We start from the raw sequence: 11,144 nt of genomic DNA, 5'->3' as shown, positions 1-11,144 counted from the left end.
ACCGCCGAGGGCCGCTCCTGCAGCGCGGGTCCCGCAAACGCGGGCGCACCGGCCTGAACCGCCACCCGGAGCCCGCCGCAGGGCGCTCCACACCCAGCGAGCCCTCACCCACACACCCTAACCCACCGCCCGCGGGACGCGCGAAAAGGCTAAGCTCCTTCCGGGACCCCCTTAAATAGGCCGCGCGCCAGGGGCGGGAAACGCGCGCTCCACCGCGGCTCTTTGCGGCGGGGCGGGGCCTGACCGAGGGCTTGGGCGTGGCTGCGCGCGCATGCGCACGGGAGGGTTGCGATGCCGCTCGGTGCCGGTTTCTCTGCAGCGGCGCGGGGCTCGGCCTGTCTCTGTGGGGTCCTGGCAGCCCCCAGCGCTAGGCCCGCGGGTGGCACCCGCGTCCCCGTCGCCTTGGTCTCCCGCCCTCAGGCCGCCGCCGACACAGCTCGTCCTCGGCACTGCGGGGAGGCGCGGTCCGTTGGTGCCGCGGCCACCGTAACGGCGCTCCCGCTGGAATTGGGGCAGGACAGCCGGCGTGTCGCGGGAGCCCGCGGGCGCCGAGGGAGCTGCGGGGCCGCCGTGCCGGGCCCGGTGTGGAGGAGCTGGCGGCAGCCCCGGGGCTGTGTGTGCGGGACGGCTCCTGGGGTGGCGGTTTCGCTGAGAGAACCGAGGTGGGTCGTTCCAGGCGGGTTACAGACAGGACTGCCAGGGGTGGGAGCGCCTTCGCTTGCTTTTTGGTGTGTCTCATGTACAACCCGGCGTTTAAAACGCTTCCGTTCCCACAATCGGCCTTTGAGAAGTCAGAGCCATGGAAAATTCGTGTTTGTGGTGTCGTCATTCCTTAGTTTACACAAGCACAATGAGTGCGTTGTCGTAAAGGTCTCGGGGAGAGAGGAGGGATTGGCGGGGTGTGTGCTAAGGGAAGGTGCCGTGTGGCTGCAGGGCACGGTGCTGCTGTTACAGCCGCAGTAGGGTGTGTCAGGAAAGATGGATGTGCAGCAGGCTTTGCATAGGCAGGTTATTTAGATACGGCCATTAAGGTTTACCAGTCCTATCCCTTTCAAGGAAAAGCTGGGATTTCAGTAACTGAGGTTCGCTAAGACTTTTATGTTACTTCTGATAGCAGTGCGTGAATATCACGGTTTTATTCCTAAGCACCTATTTCCAGTGCCAATGCCAAACTTGTTTCAGTATACAATGGTATGAACTGTTCCTAAGAAACCTGGCGTTGGATCCAGGCATCAGATTTGAAACAAAAGAGGTTCAGAGGATCTGTTTTTTATCCTGATGTAGATTCCTGGAAAATGAGCTCTTGCACTGGTGGAAGGAAGTGGGTTTGCCAACCCGGGGTCTTGGTGCTGGGGGAAAAGGCATACAAATTTGCAGCTGATGCTGAGTAATGTCTTGGAATAAAAAAATCCCAGCTCATACTGATGGGGAGTTCTCAGGTAACTCTGTTGAGTTCTGTTGTAACTGTGCAGATCTCACTGGCCTTTAACGCATCTGTAGAATGCCACTGAGATCTTTGCGCTGTCACCTCTGTAGCCACAGCTTCTGCAGATGAGGTGCACAGTAGCCATGGAATTTGCTGCTTGGCTCCTCTGCCTTACAAGCATTGTGAATACTACACGTTTACCGTAATCAAAGTTTGAGTAGACGTGTCCTCTCCATACCATCCATGCATAACTTCCTATGATTTTAACCCTTATCACTCTCCATTTTTCATGCTTACTTCATGGATAAACACTCCAAATCGTTCATTTACATTTAGAGGAAAGAGGCCTTTAAAAACAACAGGGGACCTATCATTTTTATCACCGTTTTTTTTCCTGCTTTCTGGAATTCTGTCCCTTCCAGGTGCATTATTTAAGAGCCCATGAAGTAACCAGCACCACTGTGCTAGGTGAGAGCACACAGTTGATGCGGACCATAACCACAGTTTTTGTTTTCCTCACACTGTTCTGTGTGCTTGAGTCACACATGGTCTGTTTTTACTGTCACACCACTGCTCCACAGCGGCAGCTCAAGGTTTGATGTTGAGTTCTGGCTGAGATTTCACTTGCCCTTTTCTCCCTGATGCCACCCGTTCAGATCTCAGTTGCACACAAAACCAGTTTGAATTCTCTGTGCTTCTGTGTCACCATTTAACATTTGTCTGAAGAGTGATCTGTCTCACCCTCATCTCGTACAGCTGAGTCCTCCTGAGAACCCTCACTGCTCTGTCACTCTCTCTTACTTCACTGTCATCACCTCTACAACTCCTTCACATTGCCTCATTAAGAACCCCCCACACAAATAACCATTCCCATGATAAGAGGTTGTGCTAACCCACTTTTTAGTAATTGGAAAGCACATATATATTAAAAAGTCAGGCTCTTATCTATGAGTAGATATTTCTGTATGCAGAACTACTCTTTTGTATGTATTTTTTCACAAAATGGAGTAGCTCCCATGTTGAGTGGTGCCCTGGCAGTGTAACCATCATATCTTAATAAACCACTTACCATTTCCAGCTGGAAATATGAAGTAGATGCCTAAAATATATATTAAATGTATTTCAAATATTTAAAGTACGTTTACTATTTAAAAGAATAATCTTGCTAAAAGCTCAGAGTGCTGCAGGGGTGATGGCAGCCCACACTTTCACCATACTGCCATCTTAGATGGTTTGTCCAGCTCTTTCTAATGATTCTCTCTTTTGCCAGGGGCTTGGGGTTCTGTGAACCTGGGCACTCAGCTCAGCACCCCTGAAAGACATCACAGGTTTGACTCAAGACCAAGAGCAATAGATATATATATATAGCATATATAAAGGTTGTTCCTCCTAGTATTTTTGTTTTGCTTTTTCCTAAATGTAATTTTAGAACTTAAACCATTAAGTCTTCAGAAAGAAGTTACTCTAAATGCAGAATATTACTATTAAAAACTAGCAGTCCTGTACAATGAAAAACAGGCAGTTTTTACAACTTGGTAAGTATATAATGTTCACTGAATAATGTTTAATAAAAGGTTTACCTCGGCAATAACAAGTAGTACAGTGTTTTACAGAACAGACACATCAGATGGCACTTATGCGCTTAGTTTCAACTTTTCCTGCCTAAATACAGATGCTGCTTTAGTGAAAAATGTGCTGTGAACAAACTAACTCCTCAGGCTTCAACGTGAAGTTCACCTGCTTCAATACATGGGCCCACTAAAAGAACAGAGAAATGCTCCTCAGTGTCTTGAACAGATAAGTGATTGTGCAAGGGAAAACACCTAAACACATTTTAAACATGCACCACAATCATGGATGGACACAAGTTATACTTAATGTGCAAGAGCAGCTCGTGGCTATTGGACATGGTGCTGCAAGACAGACCTCAGCACATTTTTACTGCAGGTGAACATGCATCCACTCTTCTGGGAATAGCTCTGGACATCTAAGATTCCCCAAAGGATGAAGCCCTTGCCTGACAGCCGTGGTCCGTGGGATTTCCAGCATTGGCTTTATGCAGTGAAGAAAGTGCAGACAGGATTCTGATTGCTATTTTGAGGCTTGCCTTTTGCTTTCCACCTGAGCCCACAGTGCTCAGTGCCAGTACTGCACCCTGCCTTTTCCCCCCCTTCTCTGCAGCACACCCCTCCACCACTTGTCCCAGAGGAGGTGCAGTGTCCCACTCTACCAGCAGCCGCTTCTGCTGGTGGTGGCTGCAGTCACCTTCCCTAATACCTCTGATCAGACCCCAGCAATGCCCTCTGTGATAGAACCAACCACACATCACATTCACTTAATGAGGTATTAATTACATTTAAGAATCAAATTCCTTCTCTATAAACAGTATTTCAGGAATTGCAGCTTGTCTATAGATACTATTTTTAACTTAAATATATAAGGTGTAATAAATAATTCTTTTTAAAAGCCAGAAGGGAGGTTAGATTTGTGAAGCTGTTGATGTTTCTCCTTGGTTTGCACCATCTCCTTGCGCTGAGTGAGTCAGAAACTGCCCTGTGGCTCCAATGTATAGCCTGGAACGCATCGGCCACTTCTGCAAGAGAGGAGAGACAAGCAGAGTGCTGACCCATCTGGGATCTTTGCAGTCTGAGTGCCGCACTCTGCAAAGCTTAAGTGTTGATGGATTACGGAATGAGAAAATAGGAAGCTTGCTATCCCATTTTGTCACCTGTTGGGAAAAGTCATTAGAAGCTGGGTAAGGGAACTTCAGCCTGGGTGTTTGTTATCTTTGGTATTTAATCACAAGGCTCTGCTCCCAAACCCCACTGTGACCCAGCAGGCAGGAGTGGGCCATGCTGGTCAATCATCTCCTACCACCACACGTATAACCAGTGCACCATTGGTCAAATAAAGCAAAGCATTCCTCTTTATGGTGCTGGAGGTACTACACGGATACACCAACACCTGCAGAGACTGCAGCCCTGTGCACGTACCTTCCATGCTCTCAGCCCTACGATACAGGGGCTGCAAAAAAACTGTATTAAAGGGAATTTTATCTAATTGCTGCAGCACTGGCATCTTGTCTTTGTCATCTCTGGCAATGAACACTGAGACACCCCATCTTTCCGTTCCGTGATTGTTGGAGTCATCAGTTAGATTTGTGTTAGATACTTGCAGCTCAGGTTTCTTTACCCAAGGAAGTTCCTTACTGCAGACAGCAGCTGGACACCCATCTCTAAAGAGGAAGGGTTCAGCTCCACTTTGATAAGCCAGGTTCATTATCAGAGAGATAGACGTTTGAAAGACAACTTGTCATACACATTGGATGCAAAAATACCTGACACACAGGTCTCTGATGGTACTTATCAGATGCCAATTATCACTAGCAGAAAAACACTTTTGTTCCAAAAGAACACTATTTTGGACACTTTGGGAAGTAGGCTGGCACCTTTCCTGGGATGAAAAAAAACTACAAACCTTGCTGTAAAAGCTAGAGAAGCTTAATACTGCAGCTGAATCTCAGCTTTTCTATTTAAAGACAGGAAGCAGCAGCATTTTCTCACTTGGAAAGACCATACAACCTCATTCAGTATTTAAATCTCAAGAATGATGTAATGAATTTGTCACCAGTGAGACAGCTGAGTTGAAAGCCATTAACTGTATCTTTTGTTCAGTTACACACAACTGTACCTGGGTACTTTCCTCACTGTGTTTACTGTGCTTGATACACAAATGTTGTTAAGGTCCTCATTGTCCTGGTTCTCTCATATCCTGCACTCGGGTTTGTTGTTTTTGAAGCACATAACATGATTCATCTGTGACATGTGTTTTAGTCCCAACTAAAACAATGAAATTGGCACATAACCTTGGTTAGATTGATAGAATTTCAAGACTAAATAAATGCAGGTAAATGGCACATCTGTAAGATTAAAAAATGCAGTTGCTTAAATTAATCCAGTATCACTGTATTCCAACAGCCTGGGAAATGCACATCTGGGTTATTTAGCTGCTGTAATAACTATTTACAAGTGTTTTTCTGCAAGTAATAGTTGGCAGCTGATAACCACTGTAGGAGACCTGTGTCCTTTTTGCTCTGACCAAGGGACTAACAGAAGCGGCGTCAAACTTGCTTCAAAATATATCACGCTATTTTTGTTTCTTAAATTAGAGCCATCTTCCAATTGCTGTACAGGTTTTGCTTTCTGGAGGAGCTGTTGATCAATCATCTGGCCTCAGCAGCACACGTTCGTATTGCACTTTTTACAGTGACCAATGCCATGAATAAGAAACTCTGAATTAAGTTCACTTTATAGGAATTAAAGATTACCTCACAGATTAATCTTAATTAAATCATTCTGAATTCATCAGACTGTTTAAAACAAAACAAAAAACCCACCCCAGTCCTCTTAACTTGCCCCCCAAGACCAGAGCCAAAGAAAACACCCTAGGGTATTCGAGTCCCTTCAGTCAGTGAGCAATGCGTGTGAACACAGTTTCCAGCCGCAGGCCCTCCCCAGGAGCGGTTCTCTGTTCTTGTTGCCTCCACATTGCCCTGATGTTATTTTTTTGGATTCAGGGAAGATCTACACTAACCACATGAAATGAACACATCAGGAAAGCACTTTCACAGGAGGGGTTAACATGTGGCCAGTGATTAACACCGCCCTTCATGCCATGGCTGCCTGGCAAGAGAGCCAAAGTGGGCCCGGCCCTGGGGCTGCTGTCACAGGACCATGCATCACGGCCAGACCCATCCCCTCCAGTGGGCTCCGATGGGTTTGGTGGGGGATCACCAAGGTTCCCACATGGAGACTGAGGATGTGCTGGTACTTACTTCCAAAGGGACCGAGCCCCACTGGGTCTGGACCTACACTGTATTTGGTAGTTTTGTGCAAAGTCCCTGAGGGAGACAACTCCTGGACATTTCCAACAGGCCCTGAGCACCTAGACAGTGGCTAGTCTAGACAGTGTTCTCACATACTCATAGAATAGATTCACAGAACGGTTTGGGTTGGAAGGGACCTTAAAGATCATCTAAGTTCCACCCCCCTGCCATAGGCAGGGACACCTCCCACTTAGACCAGGTTGCTCCAAGCACCATCCAACCTGGCCTGGAACACTGCCAGGGATGGGGCAGCCACAGCTTCCCTGGGCAGCTTCCTCACGATCCTCACAGGGAAGAATTGCTTCCTAATAACTAATCTAAATCTACCCTCTGTCATCTTAAAACCATTCCCCCTTGTCCTATCATTACATGCCCTTGTAAAAAGTTCCCTCTCCAGCTTTATTATAGGCTCCCTTTAGGCACTGTTAGCACTAGGAAGGCTGCTATAAGGTCTCCCTGGAGTCTTCCCCAGGATGAACAAGCCCAAATATCTCAAGCCTATCTATATTAACATTAGCAAGGTAAATATAAATTGAAATTTTAGTCTCATCTAAGACCACTCTGCTTCTCCACTGAGAGGAGATAGCAGCTGATCCTCAGCCCTCCTACCTTGACAGGGTGGAGGTACCCATCCCCTCGGAGGGTACCCAAGCCTTCTCCCGGTGACTCCTCCTCATCCTGAAGGCTGCGGGTGAGGTGTGCGATGTAGGTGGTGGCCAGGAGGAGCACATCCAGCTTGGAGAGCTTGGTGTCGGGCGGCACGGAGGGCAGAGTCTTCTGCAGCTCGAGGAAGGCATGGCGCAGGGTCTGAACCCGGCTGCGCTCCCGGGCGGCATTAGCGGCAGCGGGTCTGCCCGGAGAGGCTCCGGCCGGCCTCCCAGCCACGGCGGGGCTGCAGGAATTGCTGCCGGCAGCAGGAGGCAACACGGAATCGGGCTCTGCGCCCGGGCTGGAGGTCTCCTCGCCCCTCTCACGCAAGTGTCCGCAGTCCATCGGTGACTTCCCCGGCGGGGAGGGACCTGCAACCAACAAGAACATCTCTGGAGCCAGCCCCTGCAGCAAACGCTTTCCAAAACTAAAGATTTTTGGAGATACAAGTGCTGCCCATGCCAGGGAAAGCCGGGATGCAGCGGTGCAAGCTGCTCTTCCACTCGCTGCTTGCAAATTTGATACCACACACAGGTACAGAAGCAGAACTCTTTGAAGATTGTATTTAATACTTTTTGGACAGTACTGCATAGAGCAAGTTTTAATCCCTCAGAGTCCAGAGATTGCTTCTAAGAAAAGCCTTTCTGAAAACAGGCTCTGCTGAGCAGCACTACCTTGGTGGCTCCCATTCACAACCAACTGAAAATTAGGCTAAATGTGATTTTTTAGAAAACATTATCTGTATAATTTGGCATGTAGGACTGTCTCTCTCTATATATATGTATTCTATTTAGCTGCAATTATTTCATAAAAGGTCTTATAGGTGATCAGTTTGGATTAAAGAAAGAAAATCACTGTTTTCAGGCAGAGCAATATGTGGAGCCACAGAGTGCGGCGCCGAGGTTCTGGAGGGCAAAACTTGGTCCAGTTTTGTAGGATCAGGAGCAGACTTCTCCTGTCCTCCCTTAACATTCAAATTTCCTTGCTAATCCTCTATCTTCTACACTTTCAAGCTTTAAAAGAATCCTGTAAGCTGTTCTTTGGCCATTGGGGGGCAAGAGAACCTTTGGAAAACAACAGCAAAAAACTTTTGAGCAAAGCTGAATGTAAAGCCCGGGAGGTCTTTCCCTAGCTTTCAGAAGCGTCAGCCAGCTCTCCGTGGAGTAACACTCACAGTCCTTTAGTTCATTTAATTCTGCAGTAAAGCCTAATTCAATCAATGCTCCAAAAGTGCAGTACTCCTTAGCCAGAATCATACCTGTTCCTGTCGCCCTCAGCCAAGCAGCCTTCCCAGGCCTCTCGGATCCTGGCTTCCACGTGCTGGGAGCAGCTGTTTCTGTGACAGCCCAGCTTGAAGAGAAGAACAAGAACAAGACATCAAAACTTTTAATTTCATTCAAATACTACACCATTAAAAACAAACAAAAATTATGTACATAAATGACCAAATATCTAAATTTGCAAAAATTAACCTCGATTTTACAAAGCATTTCAGTCTCACAGATGCCCCTCTGCAGCCGGTCACAGCAAAACCCAGGACAATGAAGCAAATCACAGGTTTCTAGCAGAAAGGAGGAGAGGTTTCTCAGTAACCCATTTTGCAATGCTCTGGTTTGATGGCATTCAGAAGGCACTATTATTTTGAGTGTTCTATTGTGATTTTCTGTTAATAAGGCTCGCAGTTTTATCAGGTCAGGTTCTCTTAAACAAAGGTACGGTTCAGGCTGAGATTATTTGTGAAAGTCTGTGTGCGCATCATAACTGTAAACCAAAGGGGAAAACCCTCTTTTTTTTTTTAATGGTAATATCTATGACCAACATAAAACTCACACTAAGCTTACATGAGCTTGTTTTGAGGGAGGGCTGAAAAATGGTCCTTAAATTGGCTGTTTCCTTTAACTCACAGGAAGAAAATGTGCCATGTGCTTTTTTTTTCTTTTCTCGTGTGTTCAGGCACAGTCAGGTCTGAATGCATTTTATTATCAAAAAGAAAACAAAAATCATCATTATTGCAGAGTCAAGACGATCATGAGAACTAGCAGAAAAGCACGGGCTCATGCCTATCAGCAGTGTTTCTCATTTGCCACCCAACTGAAATCCCACCAAAATGAGGTATTATTCCCCTATCAGTGGAAAAGCCTGAATTGCCCAAGAACACAGACCAGCTTCATATAAATCCATGCTTGCCTATTGCAGTACAGGACTAGGGTTGGTGTACACACTGTTCTTATGGTGCTGTGTTGGTACGTAGCCACAGTTAGAACTGGGATGAGTTTTGCAGGAAGTACAGGACATTAAAATGCATGTACCTAAAACCCTCATCTCCTTGGGCACTCCTTGAAGTAGGAATTTCTGGTTTACAAGCTTCACACCTACGTCGGCTGAAATCCTGGGCCTATGGAAAACAAGAAAAGGCAAAATTTCAGCTGTGAAAAATGAAAGATTTAATTCTGAATTAATCCGTTCTCTGTCAGATTTTCTGTCATATACATACAGCAAAAGGCTCAGGAAAACCCACTGCGTAGAAACACGGGATCTGCTGTAGGTGTGCAAGTAAATGCAGCCAGAACACGGTGGTTCCTGTCACACACTGGGGTGGGCAGTGTCACCCTCCCGGTGGGGAGGTCGCGATCACCCAAACCTCACGGTCCGAAAACCTGTTGCTGAGCGCTAAAGTAAACGAAATGCCCCTGAGCAACGGCCGGTTTCCATGTAACCTCCTTAAAAGAGAGGTTTGGATTTTAAGGTCATTTCAACGATTTTTGTCAACACCTGCTTGCTGCACACCTGGAAATGCAGGGGTGAGAGTTTATCTTTTTAAGTATTCTTAAAGTATTTATATTCTTTTTAAAGCATTCCTATTGCAATATTTCTAAAGCGGGCAGATGCATTAGTGGTTTTACATGACAGTACAAAGGCAGAATCAGTTTGAAACCTAATCAGTTTACGGAACAACACAACACTTATTTTAGTTCCATATTCCGTGTGAGCAAAAGAGCATCAGGAAAAGATCGAAAACACCAAAGCGGAGCACACAAACTAGGAAGAAATAGGTGGAAACCTCAGATATAGACGAAAGCCTCCGATAACCTTGCTGTCAACTTTTGCCGTTGTTCCTAGAGGGGGAATACAGTGAATCTGCGTTGGTTTGCATCGGGTTTAAGAGCACCTCGTCCTTCGCGTAACTCGGTAATAGTTAACGAAACCACTGTCTCCGAAGAAGCGAAAGAGCATCTCGACCGTTCCCGTGCGAAGCCAGCACAGTCGCTGACCCGACCCGTACCGTCGAGCCCCCTCCAGCTGCGGTACCGCGGCTGCCCCATCCCGCACCGGCGGCGGATGAACCCGGCCCCTGCTGGGATCCAACGCCGCGACCGGTATAGGAGATACCCCTCGGTCCCCATCCCGGGGATGAACTTACCGTTCCCGCCCGGAGCGGAGCCGCCCGGCACAGCCCCAACACGACCCGTCCCGCGGCGCCCGTCTTAAGGCGTCGCGGCCGGTGGGCGAGGCGGGGCTGGTCGCACCTGGCCGCTGGGCTCCCCCCGCCCGCCCGGGCAGCAGCGACCGCCCCTTCCCCGGGGGTTCCGCCATTAATCACGCAGCTGTCGGAGGGCGGCATCTCCTCACGGCCCCGTTCTTCCCCCCGGCCGGTGCGGAGATCCCGCGCCCGCTGTTTCTCTTAGGATGAAGTAACGCTTTTGCTGGAGGACAGGAACACAACCGGTGGGCTGGGAGCGCCGGCGGGGCGGAGGGGGCCCGGGCGAGGCTCCGTCCCGCGGCCGCTGGAAAGGGGTCGGTGGTGACTGCCTTCGGGGCCCCGACCCTCCTGCGTGGGTCCAAACGCGGGTGGAAACGCGAACGGCACTAGGCGCGGGCGGGCGATTGCAAAGTGAACGGGGAGCGATTAACAGGCGGTAACGTTAATAAGGAGGGGCAGTCAAAATAAATCCTGGCGGTATAGAATCGGCCCGGAGAAACATTTTGAACGAAGCCCGATCGTGCGATAACAGGGACCCAATAAATCACGCCTCGGGGGCAGCAGAAAAACAAAGTCTGAGCTGTTCGCTGCCGCTTTTGCAGCCAAGAAAATCAAGAACTTAATCTTTAGCGGCAACGGGGAGTCCCAGGCGGGGATGATTTAGGAGCGGGATGGACGAGCCCGGAGAGCACACGGCGGGGGGG

The 11,144-nt window shown here is 48.3% G+C and overlaps 1 protein-coding gene across 1 annotated transcript; it reads right to left on the bottom strand.

Annotated features, from left to right (window-relative positions):
* Positions 1-3,316: 3,316 nt before the first annotated feature.
* TCF24 (transcription factor 24) lies at positions 3,317-10,492 on the bottom strand. Its single transcript, XM_061447544.1, has 5 exons — positions 10,381-10,492; positions 9,269-9,354; positions 8,218-8,309; positions 6,921-7,330; positions 3,317-4,019 (listed from the first exon to the last, which is right to left on the bottom strand). The coding sequence occupies exons 4-5, from the start codon at positions 7,302-7,304 to the stop codon at positions 3,906-3,908; spliced, it is 498 nt and encodes a 165-aa protein (XP_061303528.1). The 5' UTR covers positions 7,305-7,330; positions 8,218-8,309; positions 9,269-9,354; positions 10,381-10,492; the 3' UTR covers positions 3,317-3,905.
* Between the last annotated feature and the right edge of the window lie 652 nt (positions 10,493-11,144).

This window comes from Pezoporus flaviventris, unplaced genomic scaffold (assembly GCF_033815535.1).
Source record: "Pezoporus flaviventris isolate CSIRO_AGI_PZ_B2104156 unplaced genomic scaffold, CSIRO_AGI_Pfla_v1 ptg000007l, whole genome shotgun sequence".
In the NCBI taxonomy this organism is placed as follows: domain Eukaryota; kingdom Metazoa; phylum Chordata; class Aves; order Psittaciformes; family Psittacidae; genus Pezoporus; species Pezoporus flaviventris.
The sequence above is the reverse complement of the archived record's forward strand: the minus strand, read 5'-3'. Positions and strand labels throughout refer to the sequence as shown.

Excerpts from the sequence above, each read along its gene's own strand:
- TCF24 (XM_061447544.1), bottom strand. The coding sequence starts at position 7,304 with ATGGACTGCGGACACTTGCGTGAGAGGGGCGAGGAGACCTCCAGCCCG. Across the intron at positions 4,020-6,920 it reads GGTACCTCCACCCTGTCAAG|AAGTGGCCGATGCGTTCCAG; the intron begins GTAGGAGGGCTG and ends CCTCTCTTGCAG.